Source organism: Coturnix japonica, chromosome 2, assembly GCF_054131305.1.
Source record: "Coturnix japonica strain WE chromosome 2, WE-NBRP24, whole genome shotgun sequence".
NCBI lineage: Eukaryota > Metazoa > Chordata > Aves > Galliformes > Phasianidae > Coturnix > Coturnix japonica.
The window spans coordinates 67,797,700-67,820,721 of NC_140664.1; the positions used below are offsets into that span (position 1 = coordinate 67,797,700).

The window sequence follows — 23,022 nt, forward strand, 5'->3', positions numbered from 1 at the left end:
GAAACCAGGGAATGGCCAAAAATTGAGTTATCGTGGAGCTGGCCTGCAGCAAGCACCCAGCTCCTTCTCACTGCTCCCCGTGGATGGGAAGATGGTTCATCCTTGCATGCTGCTCATGGCTTTCCTGAGAGGCTTGCTGTTTGGGCTGTGCTTTGAGCCATGGATGGGTTCTAAGAGCTGCCTCAGAAATAGCTCTTATCCTTCATCAGCTTGGCTCACAACATGCCTGGCTCCATTTTGCTGCATGGTGCTGAAGGTTTCACTTCCCTACGTGAACGAGGCCTGGTCTGGCTTGGCAGGGCACAAAGAAGGCACATGTAGGGCCCTCAGTGTCCCTGCTTAGTCCTGGACACAACCACGGAGGCCAGCCCTCTTCCAAGGCAATCTTCAGGGTGCAGGAACGATGTCTGAAAGGACATACTTGATACCCCTCAGGAGACACTGGCTTACACAAGGATTTGGGACGAGGCAGGAACAACAGAGGAGGCCAAATGGGTGCTGAGGGTGAGTGAGTTCCTCATCCGCCACCGCCCCAGCATGGCAAAGGACCAGTTGGAGCTGTGGTCCTGGCTGTCACCCAAGGAGGAGCACTGCTCCTGGCCTCCAAGCCAGTAGCGGCCTGTGCTCCGCACCATCCTGGCCAGTGCCATCCTGAAGCGCTCCCCGGCAAAGACATAGAGGAAGGGGTTGAGGCAGCTGTGGAGGAAGGCGATGCTCTGGGTGACCTGCAGACCAGTGTCTAGCCCGTTGATGGTCTGGCAGCTGTACACCGCCCCGGTGTACATGTTGATGGTTTTGATCAGCAAAACAATGTTGTATGGGCACTGAGAGAGGAGAAAGGCCATGATGATCATGATGATGATCTTTAAGGACTTCTGCTTTTGGCATCTTTTGGCTTGGAGGAGGGTGTGGATGATCAGGGTGTAGCAAATAACCATGACCAGAAGCGGGAGGAAGAAGCCAACGTTGGGCAGGTACATCATTTTGCACACCGTCACAGCACCGATCTGCTTGCTCTGGCTGTACATGATCTCAGGGAGGCACAGGCTGACAGATGCCAGCCAGACAGCCATGCACACGAGTTTGCTGCGCGGGATCCTCCTTTTCTTGGAAGATTTAGCTTTTGTTGCTTGAACAATGGTGATGTACCTGTCAAAACTGATGCATGTTAGAAACAAGATGCAGCCGTAGAAGTTGATCTTATACATGCTATTGACAACTTTGCACACTCCTTCCCTATTCTAAACTGTTCTACAGAGCTGGCATGCACTAGAACATGCACTGAATTTTAGTTGCACTTGGGAAGTACTGAACAGTCCCTTAACTTCAGTTACATCAGATGTAAACAGGGTTTCTGTGTACTTTTATGATGAATTAGCTCTAAACACCTGCAACCCCCTGAGAAGGCAGCTTTGCCAAAGTATCCCTTTGGCTGAGTTTCTTCTTTTATAAGACAAGGGCTTGTTGAATTCTGGTCCTTACTCCACAGTTTGCAGTGAGGCAGTATTTACTTCTGGCATTGCACTGCACCTGCCTAGCACGGAGCCCCCAACATTTCGCCCTCCCGCAGGCTTTGCAGATCCCATCCAGCTTAGGAATTGGGAAGTACGTTCCAATTTATAACGCCTTCCAAGTGATCTCAGTTGCCTTTAATTTCTCAGCATCGTTTGGTACCATTTTGGTTCCTTCTGGGAAAAGACGCGGTTCATCTAATTTACTGTACTGTGCTGTTGGCTGCTGTGAGCACCATTTTAAATCAATTTGTTAAGGAGAGCTCATCTTGCTAAATTTTCCTGCCATTAAATGAAGGAGCTCACTTACTTACATAATTTTGTATGCAGAGCTATAGAGGGAGACATCAAAGCTGTTGAAATAACATACCCTGAAATTACTACCAATGATGCTATGGAAAAAGAAACTGCACAACTCATCCTAATAGAGAGGACTTCTCTTTTGTTTTCTTCTTTAAGGTGCGGAATGTGTCATTACGCTGAAAATGGAAATTCCTGGATCCATGCCGCCTCTTATTCAAGAAATGTTGGAGAACTCTGAAGGACACGAACCACTGACACCAACCTCAAATGGAAACACTGCAGAACACAGCCCGAGTATCTCACCTAGCTCGGTGGATAACTGCAGTGTCAGTCAATCCCCTATGGTGCAATAAGACATATTCCAGCTACATCAGACATTCCTAACACCTTATGTACAGGGATGAAAAGCAAGAAAAAACATTTTTACTGCTGCTTACTTTCTGGATTCAATATATATCTATATATCAATATATATCTATATGTATATATATAGATAGGTAAAAACTCAACAAAGACCAAGACATTTTCATATGTATTGATATATACTCCTTGCTGTTTAAACTCTTTCAAATAGAAAATGCAAACTTTTGAAACTCTAAATCAGCCATTTCATGCAAAAAGAAAAAAAGAAAGAAAAAAAGAAAAAGAAAATAAAAATAGTTAAGCTTCTGTTTTCTGAACATTCAAGACTGCATGGTGACAAGACAGATCTCAGACTTTCAATTCTGCTTGCATTTCTGATGACTTTGTACATACAGATGTATGGCTGTACTTTCTGTACTGGATGTTTGGTGCTTTCCTTTTGTCTCTCGTACCTAAAACGATCAAGGCACCAACCAGATGAAACGGACCTACTGTACACATCCAGAAAAGGAAATTTCAAGGACTGTCTGATCAGTTAATATGAAAACTACTCTTGGATGCCCTCAGTTTGCATCTCCTTCCTTGTAAAAAGTACACAAAAATCCCTGCACTCACAGAAAAGACATCGGTGTCAGCATTAACTGCCAGATCAGTTATTCAGATGTCATTGGTTCCACTGTTAACATCACTTTAAAATGGAAAAAGTGGTTTATTACCTGGCTGGTGACCTATCTACACCATTAAATACTGCATTTCTACAGCAATGATAGCCTCCAAAACAGAAACACTTCTCAGTGTTACCATGTTTTTGTTTACTTATTCACAAGCCATTAGGGAAACTTCATGGGATGATAACCAGCTGACTCATGTACAGCTATCAAATGAGTGAGTCCAGGGTATTTCCTTTAGAGTTGACCACCAGGAACGAGCTGGGCCATGCGGCCTTCCAGGTGCTAGGGAAGTACAGACAGGACTTCCAGAAACACAAGGAGAGAATCTGCCTTCTTGGCCTTCTTAAATCACCATGAAGCAGAGTGAAAACTCTGGTAGAATGGTTAACAGATTTAAAGTGTCTGTTTCTTAGGTTTCATTTAAAGCACTAGTGGATTTTTTTTTTAAATTTTTTTTTAAAATATATTCTAGCAAGTCTGTGATGTACTTTCACTGGCTCTGTTTGTACATTGAGATTGTTTAACAATGCTTTCTATGTTCATATACCATTTACCTTTTTCCATGGAGTCTCCTGGCAAAGAATAAAATACATTTATTTTAAAAAAGCACCCATGTGGCAGTCGCTCCCTCCGCCCCAACGTTACACGCACACACACACAACAAAGAGTTTTCCATTTTTTAATGTTTAAACTTTATTTCAAAAAGCAGGTTTGCTGTTTGTAACCATGACAATTAAAATGTGCTTTAGCACCGCTGTCTAGAACATCTCTACGAGCCAGTCAGACAAATACATGACATTTCAATGAGTAAAAAAGAGCATAAAACTGTAGGTGTAAGAACAAGATGTTAAAATTCCTACACACAAGAATAAAAACCATCAATTACATTTATCACATAAAATAAGTCGAATGTAGAAAAGTTGGCGACAGAAGGGACCAAAAAGACAACACAAGATAGTCGCTGGAAAACAGCTGTGTGCTCTTTGGGCACTTAGTCATCATCTTCACCAGACTCTGCAAAATATTTCACTTCTTTTCTAGCCCGACCTGTCTGGGGCTTCGGGGCAGTTTTGGAGGCAAAGCCAGACAGGAAGATTTCCACATCAGAATCCTGGTCAAAAGTGGCTTTCTTGGATTTCTTTGGAAAAGAAAAGACAAATCCTTTGAGAAGCTCTGTGCGTTTCGCATCGTGACATTCAGTCCTGAAGCAACTATTCTCCAACAGCTCTAACATAACCACAGCTACAACCCAGTTACTACATCAGCACCCCGCCATAAGAACATGCATCGTTCACTGAAAGTGAGCCATTAGGTTATTTTTACAAGTGGAAAGGACCATTAAGAGGACTGACCTTGCACGGTGATGACTTAGGTGCCTTCTTCATAGAGTTGTATTCACCTTCATTATATGAGTCAGATGCTTTCCTTTTCGTTGCCCCTCTCCCTTTTCCTAGGTGTGAGAACATAATTTCAATAAAACATCAGAGTTCGGCACGCTGGAAAAAACAGCAGGGACATTGCTACATCTTATCATGTCTGCGTGTAATGTTGAAGTTCATTTACAGCTCAAGCTTCTTCTCAAAAGGCAGAAAATATAACATAACTGTTGATTTTCTCAGTTTTATCCCTCTCTTTTATACTACTTCTGGAGTTACCATTCTCTCTAGCAATCTTTAAGCAATCTAAACTAAAAGGCTGAAATCTCTACATAGTAAGTATTGCCATTATGGTAGAAAGAAAGAAATTAATATCATTAAGAAGCTGGAAGAAATTCACACCTTCTCCTGCAGTGCCACTGAATTTGAAATACATGAATGCTATTCCCACTTTTAAGATGATGATGGTGAAGAGATGATGCAAAGATGGAAGTGAAGAACTTGAAAAAAAGGCTTGATTTAGAGGGTAATCCTACACTTACCTTTTTTAGCAGCTACTGTTTCACTTAGAATTTTCTCTGTTTGTTTTGGGGTGAAAAATGATGAGAAAGCAGGAAGAGAATCCTCCTGGTCACTGTCCAATTTTGTTGTATCTACAACCACAGAGAATGTTCAGAATAAGATTTGTTCACTGCATATTTTAAATCATCCTTATCGGTTACAGTCAAGATCAATCTCACAGATACACCTTTCTGATACTACAGCTAGGCTAAGCGTGTACCATGTGCCTACTACACAAGCCATGTTCCTCTAAGCATCAGAACCAATTATTTCTTTTCCCCTGCATAAATCTCAATACCATTATTCATAAGACTACTGCATTAAGTTTCTATTTACGACATAAAACCACATACATATTCTGTAGAAATTGCTAATAGTAATCAGATCAGTGAAAACAATACATTTTTACACATTTAAGTATAGTTATGTTACCGCATAAATATCAGAAAGGGGAAGTTACTCAGCAGGGCCTGCCTCAGATTACAAAGGTACTTGAGAAAAAAAAGTCTTATTTGAATCTAGAAGAATGGAGGCACATAATTTAAACTGCTACCAAACATCAGAAGTTGTGCAACCAGCAGGAGCAGGGAGGTGATTCCCCTGGCTGGTGACCTATGATTCCACTCAGCTCTGGCCAGGCCGCATCTTGAATGCCATGTTCAGTTTTTGGTCTTTCACTACATGAAAGAATCCAGGCCCTGAAGCATGTCCAGAGAAGGACAACAATGCTGTAAGGAGACTGGGGCACAAATCTTATGGTTGGGAGAACTGGGATTGTATGCTGTAAGTAATACAGAATTGTTTTGAAGTATTTCTACACATCTCTTTAAGGAAGAAAATCAGATGAAATACTTATTGTGGTATATTTCCCTTCTCAGAATGTGTTAAAAATACAATTAATGCAAAATTAGTTCTCATACAAGCTTAATGATGACTGTGTAAGGATATCTCACCAGGCTCCTCCTTCTCTTTCTTTACTTTAACGATATAGGCTGCTAAGACTGCTGTATTCACAGCAGTTAAATAATGTAACTGCAGCAACAGTTGGTTTACCTTTTCCCTTTTCAGCAGTTTCCTGCTGGCATCACCAAATGGTGATGACATGGTCTCTTCCAACTGAAGCTTCTTCATCTTGGGTTTACCTACTTCACCTTTTATTGGTTTGTCAATCATACCAGCCAGAATGTCATCTCTTTCCTGTGCTTCTACTTTCTAACAAACAACCAGGGACGGGAGGGAAACATGTTCATTTTCAGTAAAGGCAAAGTGGAACATGGTGCTTTTTCAGTATTTATTAACATGGAGCAGAAGACCGCCCTTAATTGTCTGCTGAATTATAACGCACATTTTACTAATGGAAAATCTGTCACTTAATCTTGGTGAGTTCTCCCCTACTTCATGTGGTTAAAAACTACACTTTTTTTCAAGCTCAAACAAATGGAAACTTTTGAACTCTTTGGAATATCTTCCTTTCATCAAGTTTCTCTTCCTCACTTGTATCTCCAGGTACTGATATAACTTTTCAGTCCTTCAGTGTTTAAAGCAAGCAGTGAGCTTTAAGAGTAAGTTTTATAAGGCACATTTTCCAGCCCTTTCCAGTTTTTTATTACAGAAGTTGAGGTTTCAGCACAGAATACTTCCAATTGCATCTGCACCATGAATGTGCAGAGGAATAAACATTTGTATTATCCTGCGTTACTTCAAAAGATTACATCAGCCATTTTCAGGAAGCACTGAAGGTTGAGGCTCAGCAAGTTACCCACCAATACGCCTTTACCTTTTTGCCAGAGATACTAATGGTGCAAGGTAAAAGCCTTTTGTCTAGCACTTCTGGTCTACATGCTTTGTTCCCAGATTTGTGGCTTTGAATTTGATAATGCTTACTGCTTCCCAACTGGCTAGATCACTTAGAATTGCTAGCTCCTACTCACAGATTTTTTGTCATTTGAAAACAAATTTGTTCCTGGTAGCTTTTCTTTCACTGACTTGGAAAAAGAACTGTACTGTACGGACACAAGAAACAGTCCCTGAGGACAACAAATAGGAAGTCAACTGCCCAAAACAGATTTCCAACTTGCCCCTATATTTGAAGATCAATCTGTTTGGTTTTTTTTTTCCCTTGTTTTCTTTCTTTTTTGTTTGTTTATTTTGCTTATTTTTAATATATATTTTTAGAAAGATTTGTAAAACATACTTCAAGCTCCTCAACAAAAGCTGCTAAGTCTTCTTTCCAGAGATCCGAAGCAGATTTCCTTTTAAGGTCATTTAGTTCTCTCTCCTAAAATGTGAAAGTAGCATATAAATATAAGTTTATAAGTTATGTGTCAGCTGAATCATCAGTTACAAGTAACTTAGTACATACTATCTGAACAGAACATTCACAATTGGGCACATCAGTAATTATTAAATCATTTCAGAATAAGCCTCTCACAGCACACCAACCTATGAATCTCTCTACTTAATGAGCTCTTCCACTTTCTCTTTTGTGAGTGACCACAGAGACATGTTTAAGATATAGTTAAAATCAGGGCCAGAAGTCGATCCAGAAGCAGAGGAAGCATCATCATTTGAGTTTTGTGGCTCCTCCTCTTCCGCTGCCTGAAGTGAAATATTCAGAATTAGACATATGATTAATCTTAGCTCTGTAAATGAACAACAGCAATTCCCCCAAATACCCTGATGGAATACTAAGGTGTTTCCTCATGGATTCAGTAACAAGAAATTTTTACTTGTCTTTTCCAAAAAGCCATGTTCCTGTCAAAGTGCTATAAAAACCCTGAACGTATGAACTTCTCATTCTCTACCTTTATATTATCTAGTTGTCTTAGAATTATCTATCTGGAATACCACCATTATGCAACAATATTTTTATGAAAATTCGTGTTTGTAAGAATGATAGCCAATGAAACGTAGCAATGAATAATCTTGTTAAAGTGTTGTGTCATAAATTAATCAGACTACTACAAAAACTTACATCTTGATAAATGAATATCATTTATAACAACAGCATCAAATGTATCCATTGAATTCTGATCATCACCTTTTCCTGCGCTTCTTTCCAAGCTTTAACTGGATCGGATTCATAGCCCCTCTGAACCAACATTTGAATCACGTCTCTTTTTGATCTATTCTCTACAACACAAACAAACAAACAAAATCAATGCTGTGAAAGTCAATGTCTTAGATACAAATACATTTTACTACATTTAAATCACTTCCAGATTTCCTCCCAGTTCTATTTTAGAGAGTGTTACTCACCTATGGTAATTTTCCCTTGTATCTTCTGTAGAATGAAGCGAGCTTGGTTGTTTAGCTTTGTAGATTCAGCACCCAACATTCCCGCAAGCCATTCCTTACGTAAACTATAATAATGTAATCGCAAATCAACGAACTCCTTCAAAATGTCTTGTACAGTTTCATACTTATTTAAACATCCCATATGATCAAAAAGCACCTATAAAAGAGAAAACATATGGCTTGAAAGAGATTTCATAACTCAAGATTTTTAATCTTCATGTATGAGTTTATTTCTATTGCTCTCACATGCACGCTATTTGAAGAATAGCATTTTGAAGACTGACAGCTCAAACCTTCCTCAGGGACTATACGGCACATAGCTAGATAGGTTATATTTTTATTCACAAGTAAACTTAACATAAGATATATGATTATATCTTCAAGGAAGAAAGCCAGTATATGGAGAGGACACCAAAATTCAGTTGAAACTATAATTTTATCTAAATTCACAACAACAACAACAACAATAATAATAATAATAATAATCGTATAGCAGTTGAAGAGTATTTTTTATAATCTCTAACCTCCAATGTGAGAACTGCCACTTTAAACATCTCAGAAATCCTTCAAGTACAAAGAAATAAATCATTTTTACATCACAGGCAAAATCAGTTCTGCCTTGTTACCTCGATCTGGTAACCTGGAAAGTCAAGTCCCTTTGTGAATGTGTATCGACGGCCCCGACCAAGTCACAGCTGTTTGTTACACCATTATGGTGAGCAGTAAAATGGCGTTTATTGGAATGTGAGGGTCCCTTATATAGGTATCCAGTTTCATCTTTATCTTTTTTACATATGCATGACCCAGCAGGGGAGGGCCTATCACGTTACATCCCGAGGGTCCGATTTCGCCTAATACAACATTTCCCTCTCCCCATGCTTAACAAAACCATGCCCCGTTACAACACAAGCGCCGATCCTAATCCTAATATATAAAAGTGTTAGTCCTTATTTAAATTTTGTGGTGAGTTATTTAAAAAGTGACGTAAACATGCAGAGGTATGTGGTGCAGTGTGTAATAATGTTAGTGGTGTTCTAACCAGTATGTCCAAGGCATCTTTGGTTATATTATACAGTTCATCCTTCTATGCAAAGCTTCTCGTATATCTGCTGGAACTCCATTTTCTCATTCAAAGTCCTTGCACCTGTGCCTCTTGAGCCAGCAGCAGGAAATCTATTGCAGCTCTTTTCTGTAAAACAGCATGCCTGAAAGAAAAGTACTCAGCTTTCGATTAGTTTTCCATTTCTCCCAGACCGCCCTTTTGGGTGATCACTGTATCAGGTTTTATTTTTCTCGATGGGACCCATAAAATTTTTCCTGATTCTCTGTCCTTTACTGCGGCATAACCTCTTCGTTCAAAATGATTGATTGCATAATGTGCTGTGCCAATACTTCTGCCTGCTGGGCTATTGGGATCCTACCACTGTGACATTCCCCCTCCCCAAGGACACCTATCTTGTCCTTCAGGAGACGGTTAGCCCTTTCCACAACTGCTTGCCCCTGGGAATTCCCAGCGATGCCTGTCGAGTGAGATATTCCCCAATGCTCCTTGAGTAGATCTCGAGATGAAGCACGAGCCATTGTCTGTCTTGATGTGTCGCAGCACACCAAGGACCACGATGGCAGTGGCCCAGTGTTGCTGAGCTGCAGGGGACTTAAATGTTAACATAACCATCACCACTCAATCAAAACCTTGACTGATAATGCACTAAACATAAGGTTACATGTAAGGTCATAATTTTTTGAGTTGACACATACACAGTCATTCAAGCATTCATTTTAGACAATTCTATAAATGAAAATTTCTAAGCTAATGTATTATTACTTATCGATAACTATGAGGTGGCAAACCACCAAAAGTTGAGAGAAGGAACACAGTAGTGATGGATGCGATAGGCAGTGCCTGCAGGGTGTCCCCTGCTTCAAAGTGCACTTTGCCTTTCTCACCCATCACAGATTCTCTCCTGTTTTAATTCTTGCTAGAGATTGCAAGGTTTTTTCACATGTGCTCCATATATGCATGGCCAGTGCATGATACAGAGCCCAGGTGGAACACCTGCTCATAAAACATAACAAACCACTATATTAGATCTCTCTACAATACAAACTACTCAGAAAAATTAACAGCTATAGTCACTTATTTCTATTGTTTGTTACTTGCTTCACCCTTAGCTCTCCCCTCCCTTTTTCTTTTAATTGGTAAGCTTTTTCTTGTTGATCGACTCCTACTATAGTTACAAAAATCATCTAAGGATAGTAATTCTTGATGCAGTACAGAGTGAGATGCACCTGTGACTGTCAGAAAACAAATATCTTTGCACTGCTGTGTGCACATTGCATTCAGCCCACTACGGGCAAAACTCATCCTGGGATCTTCAGATCCTGCTCTAGTACAGCTGCCACCGTTCCATCCAACACCACCACCACAATTCCCCCTCCATACAATTTCCAAGCTCCATCAACAAATTTGTCCAAGTACCCTACCCTAGTTCCCTAAATGTGTATATTATTGGGAGAAAATGAGGACATTCTTGCTCGGACTAGCAAGAGACTTTCAGAGGTGCAAAGAGCTCTGCAGACAAAGAGGGAGAAAACTTTGTCTGTAATATGGTTCCCAGAAGGGGAAGTGATTAACACTGAACCAGGGGCACGAGCACTCAAAATGTTTTGCTTTTGTCCCCATTCAGAAGTAACGATTTGTTTACTTTCACAAGCGGCGGAGGGCGGGGGGGTAGGCAGTGAGGAGGGGCAGCGCGGGGGTTTGCGTCCTCTTGCTGGCACTTAAACTGCTAGAGCAGATCACATTCAATATTTTAACTCACTGTTCTTTTGTAACCTTTTCCCTGTTTTTTGTTTTTCACAATTCCACTACTCGTACCCTCAATTACACTTCCATGTAACATTAATAATTCCACATCCATATAGCATTCATGTTTACACATCCCTATAACATTAACAGTTCCATATACCATTTGCATTTATACTTTCATATACCATAAACATTTAACAATTACAACGACAGTGACAATAATCAATACAGTTTATCCTAAGCATTCTTCCTCTCCTCCAAGTTGTCAGCAGGAGTTTAACCGACTCCAACTGCCGTGGCTCTCTCATCAGCTGGTCTTCTTTCTGCTTCAGAGACTCCACTCCAGCCCGGGGCCCCCTGACCGGGCCCCCAATTAACGATAAAAAGGAATGCCTCCCTTATCTTTGACCAATCCGAGACTTGGTCGCTCTTGTTCTCCCTTCTCCCTCCCCCCAGGTAGAGACCGACCAGCAGCCCACCCTCTTGGGGAAGGGTTATGATGACTAGGAACACCTCCGCCTCCGCCCCCGCTGATGCGGATTGGCTTCTATCTTGGTTACGCCTATCCACCCCGCCCCCCGGGGTGGAGCCACACCCACAACCCATCCCATCTCGAGGAAGGGACCCATCCTCCCGCCCCTGCTCACTCCCCTTCCCCACCTCCAAGGATGGGCGAAGGAGTGCAGAAGATACCGGTTGCTTTGGATACCGATATGGGGCCTCCGAGGAAGGCTTCTGCGGGTCAAGAGATAAGGATGTGGAATGTGTGGAACGCTGCTGGACAGGGCCGTCTGCTTGTTGTTCAGCCGGAGTGATGGGTGCGGTCGGGATGGCTCGCGCCACCTTGTCTTTGTCTTTCAAATCCTCACATCTGCAAGAGAAAAGGCCTCCCGACCCAATTCCCAAAGCAGCCCCGAGCTGAGCATCAGTCTTCCCTTCTTTTCAAGCCGCTTTCAGCGCCCCAAGCACCAACCCCCACGTTTTTAGCTCAGCATCTTTCTGCTCATTCTTTGCGCGCTCACAGAGCGAAAAAGTTAAAGAGTCCCGCTTATTGTGATCCAAAATCACCCGAGGAGAGGAAAGCTCTCTCTCCTTTTCAAGACAACTAATAACGGCCGCAAAGTCCTTCTTAGAAGGCGTATCTTTCCTACCATAGTAGGTTTTACAAAGTTGCAATACTACTCTAATGACGGAATCCATTTACCCAGAGACCTGAAGTCTTCCTGGTCTTCTACGAACTATCGGCCGTAGGATAGGCGCAGCGCTGCATTCCCCTTTGCACCCCACCGAGAGTGCTTCCACGGGCTCGAACCGTGGATACCGCGTCCGTCAGCGCGGTTTTAGCCATTGCACACTCACCTCCAGGACCTGCCTCACACGGGGCACCATTTGTTACCTCGATCTGGTAACCTGGAAAGTCAAGTCCCTTTGTGAATGTGTATCGACGGCCCCGACCAAGTCACAGCTGTTTGCTACACCATTATGGTGAGCGGTAAAATGGTGTTTATTGGAATGTGAGGGTCCCTTATATAGGTATCCTGTTTCATCTTTATCTTTTTTACATATGAATGACCCAGCAGGGGAGGGCCTATCACGTTACATCCCGAGGGTCCGATTTCGCCTAATACAACATGCCTGACTTCTGACACGTCCAGTTCAGACATTTATAGGTGAACTAGTCACCCTGGGCACCCCTTTATAGTCAGCTGAAAGAAATAAATCCCTCTCTAGGGGAACTGATCTGTCTAAAGTATCTGTTTGGTAAGTGGATGCATAATAGACTCACATAGGTATCTAACTTTTTAACATGTATACACTAGGACAGATTGCTTCCTACACAAATACAAGCCTTACAGAAAGATTCTAGCAGTAGTCCCTACACTTATTCAAACCTGTGAAAATTACATTCACCTTGATATGGTGCATTTGCTTTTCAAAAATAATCTACACAATAGATTGAGCAAGGCCATTTTCAACACATGCATGTGTGTATTTTTGCTTTGTGACAATGTTTGAAAGTAGTACCTGCCATAAAAAGACTAGAATTCTAGACAGTTACAGTGAAGTTTCAAAATTCAAGGAGCCCAACATGATCAAAAAAGCAAGACTTGCATTATCGCCAAGACAACTGAATTCAAACAGTTCAAAATTACTTTTTGTCAGCAGCAATTACGAAGAAGAGATTTGTTCAGTCGTGCCAAATTCACTGCAAAAACATTCAAGTTTACAACAAGCAACTGTATGTATTCTAATAGTCAAACAGAAAAAAGTTACCATAGAATTACAAGTAAGACTTGTTTGAAGCTTAAAGACTTTGTGCAATCCAGCAGCTTCTGCCTGTGTAAGTTTTTCTTCCGTCATCTTCACAACAAATTTCACAGTCATATCAGTGTGGTATTCCTTGTAGTCAGAAATTAATGCTGGAGTTTCTTTAGTTCCATTCAACATAGGTTCCAGAACCTGTTCTTTGTACAACTATTAAGAAAAAGATAGCAAAAAAACATCAACACTTATTCCAACTTCTTTAAATTCCTAATTCTTTAAACCAAGCTCACAACCAAGCTAAGATTTCAACTTGTGTACCACAGCTGAAAACAGTGATAATTTACAAAACCAATATAACCTGTAAAATGAAAGCTGGGATTAGAAAAAACATAAGAGCCATTCTACAAGGTCAAGAAAGTCTACTTAAAAAAAAGGGTGGGGTAAGGGGGGGGGAGTTTGGAGGGAAGGGGATTATGTATTAACTCAGCAGAAGAAGCAGTTGTTCTTTGTAGTATGAACAGTAGATGAGATAGTACAAGTAGAACCCTCTTCTACAAAGGCAAAGAAAAGAATGAAACCATGTTTCTTTCCACATATATAAAACGATCAGAAGTGGACTAAAATGTTCTCCTGCATGTAGGATAAAACTGTTTAATATAGAGCTTTTTTTCTTCACTGTAACTTACCTGGGTCCATGTCCTTACAGGTAGCTCTGTAATTTCGATAGTGTTTCTATCCACCACAGATATTTCACCACTGACCACATACTGGTTCTGACCAAGTTCCTGAATGGATCCTTTGAAGTTTTTGTAGTTTGGAAGCTTGGAAATTGTAACAAAAATCAGTGGAATGCTAAGAAACTTACTAGTATGATAGAGAAGAATTTTTATTTTATTTTTCCCCATGCACCCTACAGTTGTCACTTTATACTGTGCTAATCTCATGCTGGTAATAATCTTATGTCATAGTAAAACATTACCAAAAAAAGCCCAAAAGATACACATGTGCAAGTGACAGAAGCAATTACCTTATTACCTAAAGAGTAGGTACATAATTAAGAAGATGTAGCTGAATCCAGGAAAATGGTATTTGTCTTTCTTTGGTTTGTTGGTTGTGAGGTTCTTTCCTTTTGTTTCAATTTTTTTTATTTTAGTAGCTTATTGTTTTGGTTTTTTTAAATTTGGTTTTCTTTTTGTATTTTTTTTTCCCAGAAAAAAGCAAACACAGCTAACACATGACAGAAAGTGCATTAATACCCCAGTCTCACTCTAAGTTTACATCAGCACTAAAAGAAATGGAGAAACTGGGCTACCTTCCCTAGCTATTTTTTTTTTTTTTTTTTTATTCATAGTATCATAGTATCACAGTCTCGTGCGGGTTGGAAGGGACCTTAGAGATCATCGAGTCCAGCCCCCGGGATTCGAGCCTCTGTGTAGCAGAGCGGCACTTCTACCACTTGCGCCACAGGGGGGATTCGAACTCCGGGCCCCAGTGTTGCAAGGCGGCATTCCTACCACTGCGCCACCGGGGCACACACATTCATGTGCTGTTTGGCAAAGATAGTGGAACCCATTCAGTTTAAACATCAACTAATGTGGTGACAGACTTTTAATTACTGTCATTATTTATTTTAACTGAATTGATTCCCTTATCCAGCTTACCATGCAGCCACGAACCATACCAGAATACAGAAAGGAGCTTGAAAGAGGCAGTTCTGCCACCATCTGTCAGTGAGGCTTCAATTGACTTTGAGACTACACAGAAGGCCTAAGAGTCCTAAGGGAAGGGCAATGGATTGCATTAATTAAAAAAATTCTAATTATTGTTCCCAAGTATTTGAAAAAGAAAATTCACTGAGTCATGAAAACTGATATTGCACTCTCAGAGGCAGCGAAATGGGATCTAAGTGGAGATGTTTCTGCCCCCGTGACTTAGACAACACAAAGTAGCAATACCCATTTATCAATTAGTTGTAAAGTAAAGGTTCAATAAATTACCTTAGCTGTTGATTACAGAGGTTCTGGGTTCACACGAGTATTCTTACTGTGCAAAGTGTTTTTGAAATATACAGCACTTCCAAAAACTTCTTGTAACATTTTAAATAAAGGAGCAGAAGTTACATACAGTTTAGCAGCTGCTGACTTTCTTGAACAGTGACAGTACCTTCTCCTATGCTTACAGATGTGTTGAAGAGTACAATTTGGATAAGACGGTGGAAACTGTATATTTGGAAGAAGATAAATACTTGCACCTCATCTAAGAAATAGCAGCACAACTTTCTACTCTACTCCCACGCAAAATGACTATCTTTAGGACTTGAAACTTCAAAGTCTTACTGTCAACAGAGAACAGAAAGTCCTCTGAAATAACTGGAAATACACAAATTGCACTGTTTCTTTTCTTCAAGATGAACTTCTCCACATCACTTTCCAACAGTCAAGTAAGGCTCCCATGCAAAATTACAAGGACAGTTCAACCTCGATACTTCAATAATCAAGCATTCATGGAGTTATATGACTACATTTCCTAAGCACAAAATTAGATTTGATTACCAAGTGTATAAAATGCTAGTGTATATTATTATTTTTACCATGGGATGGGGATCTAAGCCATCCAGCATTCGTCTGATGTTGTTTACAATCTCTCTGGTATCATAGTTTGGAAGTTTGCAAGCCCATCCAGTACCGATTCCTTCAGCTCCGTTTACTAAAACCATAGGAATGATGGGCATATACCATTCAGGCTCTACACGTTGGTTGTCATCATAAAGGAATTTCAGCAAGTTGTCATCCACTGGTGGAAAAAGAAGCCTGGCTAAAGGGCTTTAAGAAAGAAAGAAAATAAAAATCTGTTTAACTGGAGTCCCACTAGTTTTCACGTCTAAGTGCTTTAACCCTCACTGTGTCCAAATATGACCTATTTTTTTCATGTCTTCTATTCTTTGCCATTCTGAAGCTGAAATTACAATGTACACACCTCCTGAGAAGACAAAGTTCTTCCCAATGGAATGGCATACTAATAACAGATGATGTCTGTTTCCTTCCCAGTTACACATGTACATAACACACTAACAACTGATCACACAGCACACAGACCTAAGTCTACAGCATTTTCAGTCTTCATCTTTATAATTCAGAGTTTAATTCCTTGAAAGCTACATTTTATGCAGCAGTTCTATGCAGAGAAAATCTCTGCAGAAAACTCAAGATGAAAAACCACACTTACAAATATAAGGCAAAAATTGAGCACTAACAGCTATCAAAACAGACTAATCCTCTCCTATTCCTTTCACATAAAAAAAATAAGAATAAAATAAAATAAATCCTTTACTCTTGTGAAAGGACTACTTCGATAATAAAGCTTTTCAAAAGCTTAATGTAAACCATCGACAATATGTTTACCTTAGCATAGTGGAAATACAGCCAGGGCTGTCAGCATCCTTTCCACCATGAAGCCTGGTACCAAACTGACCAATAGGTTGTAGAAGATTAACATTGTTACTTCCAACAAAGTTCTGAGCCAAGTTGACAATAGTCATCATTAATGCTTGCTGCAAGAAAATACATGTTCACAGAAATAAACATTAGAAGTACACTCTTTCCTAATCAGTCAAGAAGGAAGATTTTTAATGTCCAGGAATTCTGTGACTAACCTGACCTCAATTTCAAAGAAGTCAGCTTGAGAAAGGAACATAGCCTCTTACTAGAGCTACTGGCAAAGCATAAAGCTCCTTCTTTTGTAGCCACATTGCCTCCCTGAGTTAAATGTCCTTGTACTCAATGCATGGAAAAACCCAAAGTTTTCTCAGATTTTTAAAACACTTTTCTGGAGTAAATAAAGGGGCAAAAAATGATTGCACCTGCTTTCTCTTGCACAAACTACTACTCACTGCATTCAAAGGCAAAGATGAAAGGATGGAAAGAGAATGAATATGGCAACTCACGTTGATATTTCAGATAAACATAAACAAGAGATAGAAGCAACCATTGTTTCAATATTGTATCAGGTACTGGAGAACACTGTACCCTTCTTACCTTAAAAGACTCTATTTTTTGTTCAACACCAAAAATTTCCATTGCACATAGTTACTATGATTGAGAATATGGAATAAGTTTACTATGTACTTATCTACTTACCGTTTCTCCATAACCCATTAACTATTTGGTAATACCACCACGCATAAGGAATTGGACATAGTGGAAATATATTTTCTTTTTAAAGTATTTACTGCTCGGCTCAAACTCTTTAAAATTAAACCTGTAATTAGTAGATTGAGTCAAAAGATTTGGAATTTTAATACAGTAAACATTCAGGCTACAAATTCTCACAACTTTTCTACTCTTCGTACTCACCTCCCCATGGTGATAAGCTGACATTTCAGCAACAGAACCAGCCAGCTGAGCAACCTTTACTTCACGTTTATCATTTCTCTTAAAGCAAGTGAACAAAACCTTGCGCTGCTCTGGTTTTAAACCTAGTAAGAAGAAGATCCCATTTTCAACACATAAAAAAGCATTGGTTTCTAAGAAAAAAAAAAATACATCTTGATTTTGGTTTGTTTCTCATTTCTAAACTCTGGAAAGAAACTTAAACTTTAGAGGGGAAAAAAATGCATACTGTAATTTTAACAAAATAAATTATTTTCAATTATTTTAAGATAATAAAAATAATAGTAGAAATGAATATTTTAACAAAAAGTTGTCCGAAGAATGGAAACTTAACCCTTTAAGCCAGTAGCACACACACTATTCTAATAAGTATAATTTCATCCTAAATGTACCCGTGCAAGTCAAGAGTTTTTTTCTTTCCAGTATAGTGAGCAAAATCTTTTTCCTAAGAATCAACACAAATCCAGCAGTGACAACTGTAATTGTAGCTTACACTTATTTTAAAGCACTCTGAAATTTAACTATTTCTGATAAAACAAAAATACATGCTATTTCTATCCCTCCTAGATCTTTTACAGTTTTAAGAAGCCATTCTCTTTGATCTTATCTTTATCGTTTAGGTACACTTGATGTACCTGTACACTTGAACTACACCATCTTTGTGGATGGGACCTTGTTCTGATATGCAGAACTTGTCTGCATATCATCCAGTTTGGAAACCGGAGATAAATGCTTTTTCCTTTTTGTCTTATGAAACCTCAAGGTTTTTTTACCATATCTTAGTAAGCATATTTATACTGACAAAAATACAGGCAGAAATTTCTTTTCATGCTGCCTGCAGACAGCTTTACACATGAAGAACAAACTGTGCAGTAAAAGATGCTTCTTTTCATACCCACGCCATTGCAAAGGAAGAGTTAGTAAATCTGATTTAGAGAACCATAGGATGACTGCATGAAGGATCAATAAGCATTAAGAGTTTTTGTGCTACATGATGGGAGAAAACATTTCACCCTTTCATTTTTATCTAAATTCAGATACAACTTGAATTGTAATTATTATAAGCACCTAAAAGACTTGCTTTTTCTGACTGTTTAAGCAGAAGCAAAGGACTTGTAATGTCCGGGGTAGAGTTCTGGTTAATCTAAAAGGCTACAAAGCATCAGTTTAAACTTCTTCACAGAAGAACTGTCATAACTCCTCAGCGTATAAATGACAACAACAAAAATATAGAAGTCTTCTAAACTCTACCTAAATATATTGGCTTTCAAACCAAATCACAAGTTTAAAAAACAATAAAAGAGAATATTCCAACAAATCATAATAAACGGTCAGCTTACCATCAGCAAGAGAGGGAACAGATCTTTCATCGTCTGAATTTGAGAAAAGGATCAACTCCTTGTTAATTAAGTCCTTGTAGGTCAAATGTTTTGTCTCTGTACCATATAAATATTGTTGAAAAAAACCCACAGACATTTTTCACTCAATACAAACACCTTGTTACATTTAAATCTCATCCACCAGATTTGTTACTGTTGCTTAGGACTCACTTCAGGAAGGCCATGTAGTCGACGCTGTCGCGTGTCCTCCATGAAGTTTGTTAACCACTCTTTTCGATCACCAATCTTCTTCTTAATGAACGCCTAAAAAAAATTTCAGTTTCATAACATTAGAAGTGTTGATTTGTTTGTATAAGCAAATAAACAGATATGTTTGTATAAACATCTGGAAACTGGAGCACAGGAAGTTCTGCACAAATGTGCACAAGAACTTCTTTACAGTGAGGGTGACAGAGCACAGGACCAGGCTGCCCAGGGGGGTTGTGGGGTCTGGAGATATTCAAGACCTGCCTGGACGCCTACCTGTGCGACCTGGTGTAGGGAACTATCTGATCAAATACTCAGTATTTAAATAGATAAACCATGTGATTAATGCTTACATTTGTGCAGCAGTACAGGCTTGTGACCTATTGGACACTCCCGCAGAAGGTTTTTCTAACTCACATCGCTCTCAGTGACATCATTTAAATACTACTTTGAAAATCTGCATGCAATTTTAAGGTTGGGCTCACCACTTAGTATATCATCAATACAATTATCTGACGGTATTAGAAAAGATACTCCATTCCTGTTATCCTCTCCATTTCAGCTCCACTCCACGTCAGCCACAGAATGCCGGTAATCTGTAGCTGTTCCTGCGTGGCTAGAACAAGGCCTCAGAGGAAACTGACAGCTTAACAAAATTGATGTTTTATAAAGACTAAATGAGAATTTAGGCTAGCTGACTGAGAGTCTTTATGAATACAAGGCATCACTTTAAAACAACAACGTATCACTATAAAATGGCACAGAAATGTTCTGAAAGACTGATCTCTTACAGGAGTTCCCATCCAGTGAATTTCTTCTCCAAAACAAAGAAGAGAAGAATGCATAAAGACTGAATATGCAGTTCAAGTAAAATTTTAACTACTTTGGGAAAATTCTGTGAGTTACTGAGGTACTGCTTCTTTTATTATGGAGTAAAAGACAGAGCTACCATCATTTCAAGCACTCTCCTGCATAAGAGAAAGGGATAAAGTAATATCACCCAGTTCAGCTTCAGCTTGGCTGCCTTTGTGAGCAAAGCTCAACAGTTTGAAAAGTCAGAACATTAACAATTTTTGGCTCAAAGCTTGCTCAGTGGCAGCCATCTGAGATATAACCCGCTCAACAAGCTTTTGGAATTAATGGTTAATTACCTTGAGACAGCTACCTGTCTGTGACAAACAGAGCACGATGCCCCCGGTAACTAAGCAGGAGTTACCCAACAAACAGCTGTTGCCCCGGTAACAGAAAGGATGCAATGGAGGTACCTCTCTGCCCAACTGCATATTAGTGAGATACCACTGACCAATTTGCTGCCTCCCTGCAGACCAACAAGACGCCGCTGGATCCCTGATGGGGACTATCCTTACTCTGCAAATCATTTCCTAGAATTTTTCTCTTTTCTCACCAACTTTCCCATCTTCCCATCTGTTGCTTAGAACTTGTAATAAATCAATCGGAAAACATTGGCTTCGTTTGCTGTCTTCATCTTTTTCTGGGTGTATATATATGTGTATTTGAACCATCTCTTCCAATAATTGGAGTGAGACACAGACCTCTGAAGGCTTCAGCTTAAGCTTTTGTAAAAAAGCGTCTAAAATCCCACAGTTTTACTCTGTGTCCTTTCCATGTGTCTATATAATTCCTAGACCACTTGAGTGACAAATGACCAGAAGCATTACTAGGAAAATAAGTCCTTACGAACACTGAAGAATGTGAAATAATATTTTTCTTGTCATGAGACCTGGTAGGGCCTACAATCTTAAACCCCATTATGCTTGAAGTTGAGCTTGGGGCTTGGATTATAGCTTGCAGCAGCAAAAATATGGATGGGAATACAAATGAAGTTTCTGTTAACAGCATTAGGAGTAGTCAGCAGTTCTTCGCTGAGTAATAGATGACTAATTTCATACAGAATTGTCAGGATTTCATTTTAGACAATAAGTATCAGTCTTAACAGGTTATTTGGCCTCAGACATAATTTAAACTAATACAGACCATTCTGTACATAAATAGGCCAACTTTATACAGCCCTGGCATGTATATTAATAGCACCATACTGTGAGGCTTTTTCTCTCCCTAAACTAGTATCAATTACTGGCTTGTACTCTGGGTAGTCAAATTTGCTCTTTATAAGACTTGAAATTGCACTGTAGTTTTAATTATACTCAGACACTTATACTGTAACTTGATCAGACACATCTTCTGGTTTTAGCTGCCAAAGAACTGCAAGTCCCGTTCGCATCAAATTTCATGTTCCACATGGGGGAAAGAAGAGATCTGTATATGCCAGCATCTGTGCAGTCACAGAGGTGTAGGCAGTTACATACTGGAATGTTTCTTGATGCTTTTTTGTTTTCCTTTTATAACCTCAGGAATTAAAAAAGAAAAATAAACTTTATCATCCAGCGTGTATGTCTGCTTTGTGCCTTGTAGGGAGAGCTTTCTCTTAAAGGTAAATCAGATCTAGGCTGGAAGAAAGGTTGGGAAATAAGGAAAAATTAGAAGGCAAGAAGATTTGAGTCCATTTATACTGAACGACTGTGCGAGTCAGAGGCAGTTCTTCATGTATCACCTCTGCTCCTTGCCTCGGGGGGGATGGAGAAACATCTATGTGCATTTGTGGACTCGACCCCATGTAGGCTAACCTGAGCTGCTGGGGCTGTCAGAACGGGGACAGGAATAGGAGAGGCCCCACCACCATCAGCCATCACTTCTTTTTTTCAGTTGCTGCTAATTTCTGTGTCCTTGTGGGAGATTTCTGCTGGGGGCTGCAAGCAGAAGTTCAGAGGCACACCTGGAATCAAGTCTCAGCCATACCTAGCATGGAATACAAGGGAATTCCATGCTAAACGCAAGATGATCCCAGCCCTAATGCAGTCTTACATGGGATTTTAACCGAGCGTTGATCACGTGGAAGTGGTGACTACGTGTACCAAACTCAGTAGTTCAGGTTTCAGGGTGAGTACAACCATAGCATGTTATTTACTGAGACTTCAAGTGATGTTTGCAGCAGCCATGTCTCCTGGCTCTCCCGTAGTTGCTCTGCTCCCTGGAAGAGGCGTTCCTGTAGTGCCCATCTGTTGGAGGTGGGAGCTGCTGTCAGTTGAGCAGGTTTGTCTGTGAGAAGTGGCATTTCCTCCTCTGCTCTCATGTTGCTTCCTTTCCCCACACTGTAGACAGGCTGCTGCAATGCTACGTGACAGCCAGACAGTCACAGCCACCTCCGGGGGCCTTTCAGACATGGAATTAATGACAGTTCAGCACTACTGGTGCCAGTCCCCATCATGGCACAGCTTTGCGTAGTGAGTGATTGAGGCAAAACCCGTCTGGCCGACACATACGGCCTTGGCAGCAGCTGGCTGCGCTGCTCCGCTCCGCTCTCAGGTTGATGGAGTGCCTCGTCCCCAGCTTGGGGCCTCTGGACTGTAATGCTGAACAGGTGCTGAGGGGTGAAAAAATGAGGATGGGGCCACATGCCAAAATGCGATGGGACACACACACAGCAGGGAGGCCCCCGAGGAGCAGCACCTCTACACCGAGCCCCACTGGGAGCACGCACTGCAGGCACTGCCTGACTCAGAGCGGGACGTCGTGACCGGGGGACGACCCGGTGCCCTGACCTGCTGAAAGTTCAGCGTCGTGTCACCAGCCTCAGCAGTTTCACTCGCTGGCCCCACATGAGAATTTCCCACCACGGTTCTGCTGAGTGAGGGCGCAGCACTCACCTGTGTGTGGTTTGTGTGTTGCTCCTGTGTGACATCTGATGGAGACAACTCAGGGACACCTGCTGTCTTTACCGCTCACCCTGTGCACAGACCTCCCAGGGCAGGGCAGCTCCTGGGGCAGTGCTGGGCAGGAGCATGGATGTCCCCATGCCATTGCCCCCCATTTG

The 23,022-nt window shown here is 40.6% G+C and overlaps 2 protein-coding genes across 4 annotated transcripts; both read right to left on the reverse strand.

Annotated features, from left to right (window-relative positions):
* Positions 1-140: 140 nt before the first annotated feature.
* On the reverse strand, positions 141-5,958 carry LOC146761910 (uncharacterized). Its single transcript, XM_085539217.1, has 8 exons — positions 5,739-5,958; positions 4,767-4,877; positions 4,201-4,298; positions 3,896-3,986; positions 3,403-3,420; positions 2,571-2,629; positions 1,826-1,843; positions 141-1,241 (listed from the first exon to the last, which is right to left on the reverse strand). Exons 1-8 carry the CDS (start codon positions 5,956-5,958, stop codon positions 447-449), a joined length of 1,410 nt encoding a protein of 469 aa, XP_085395343.1. The 3' UTR covers positions 141-446.
* Positions 3,514-20,343, reverse strand: LOC146761911 (DNA topoisomerase 2-beta-like). Of its 3 annotated transcripts, XM_085537739.1 has the most exons (15): positions 20,282-20,343; positions 19,095-19,187; positions 17,509-17,630; positions 16,558-16,706; positions 15,747-15,978; positions 13,843-13,977; positions 13,166-13,366; positions 8,044-8,239; positions 7,826-7,917; positions 7,228-7,383; positions 6,980-7,063; positions 5,839-5,997; positions 4,767-4,877; positions 4,201-4,298; positions 3,514-3,986 (listed from the first exon to the last, which is right to left on the reverse strand). In XM_085537739.1, exons 3-10 carry the CDS (start codon positions 17,530-17,532, stop codon positions 7,240-7,242), a joined length of 1,173 nt encoding a protein of 390 aa, XP_085393865.1. In that variant the 5' UTR covers positions 17,533-17,630; positions 19,095-19,187; positions 20,282-20,343; the 3' UTR covers positions 3,514-3,986; positions 4,201-4,298; positions 4,767-4,877; positions 5,839-5,997; positions 6,980-7,063; positions 7,228-7,239. The 3 variants fall into 3 exon arrangements, with proteins under 3 accessions (XP_085393865.1, XP_085393867.1, XP_085393866.1); XM_085537741.1 differs by lacking the exons at positions 3,514-3,986; positions 4,201-4,298; positions 4,767-4,877; ... (2 more) ...; positions 7,228-7,383; positions 7,826-7,917 and adding exons at positions 9,122-9,287; positions 11,552-12,301 and having other exon boundaries at positions 8,096-8,239; positions 20,282-20,340; XM_085537740.1 differs by lacking the exons at positions 3,514-3,986; positions 4,201-4,298; positions 4,767-4,877; ... (3 more) ...; positions 7,826-7,917; positions 8,044-8,239 and adding exons at positions 8,463-9,287; positions 11,552-12,301 and having other exon boundaries at positions 20,282-20,340.
* Between the last annotated feature and the right edge of the window lie 2,679 nt (positions 20,344-23,022).

Bases quoted from the DNA above. Each gene is read 5' to 3' on its own strand.
- LOC146761911 (XM_085537739.1), bottom strand. From the start codon at position 17,532: ATGTCAGCTTATCACCATGGGGAG. The intron at 8,240-13,165 runs GTAACTTTTTTC...TCTCTTTTATAG, and splicing joins GTCTTACTTGTAATTCTATG to GTGCTTTTTGATCATATGGG. The intron at 7,384-7,825 runs GTGATGATCAGA...ATTTCACTTCAG, and splicing joins GGAAAGAAGCGCAGGAAAAG to GCAGCGGAAGAGGAGGAGCC.
- LOC146761910 (XM_085539217.1), bottom strand. From the start codon at position 5,958: ATGATTGACAAACCAATAAAAGGTGAAGTAGGTAAACCCAAGATGAAG. The intron at 4,878-5,738 runs GTGAGATATCCT...CTGTGGTTGTAG, and splicing joins GAAAGAGAAGGAGGAGCCTG to ATACAACAAAATTGGACAGT. The intron at 3,987-4,200 runs GTCAGTCCTCTT...TCTTTTCCAAAG, and splicing joins CTAAGTCATCACCGTGCAAG to AAATCCAAGAAAGCCACTTT.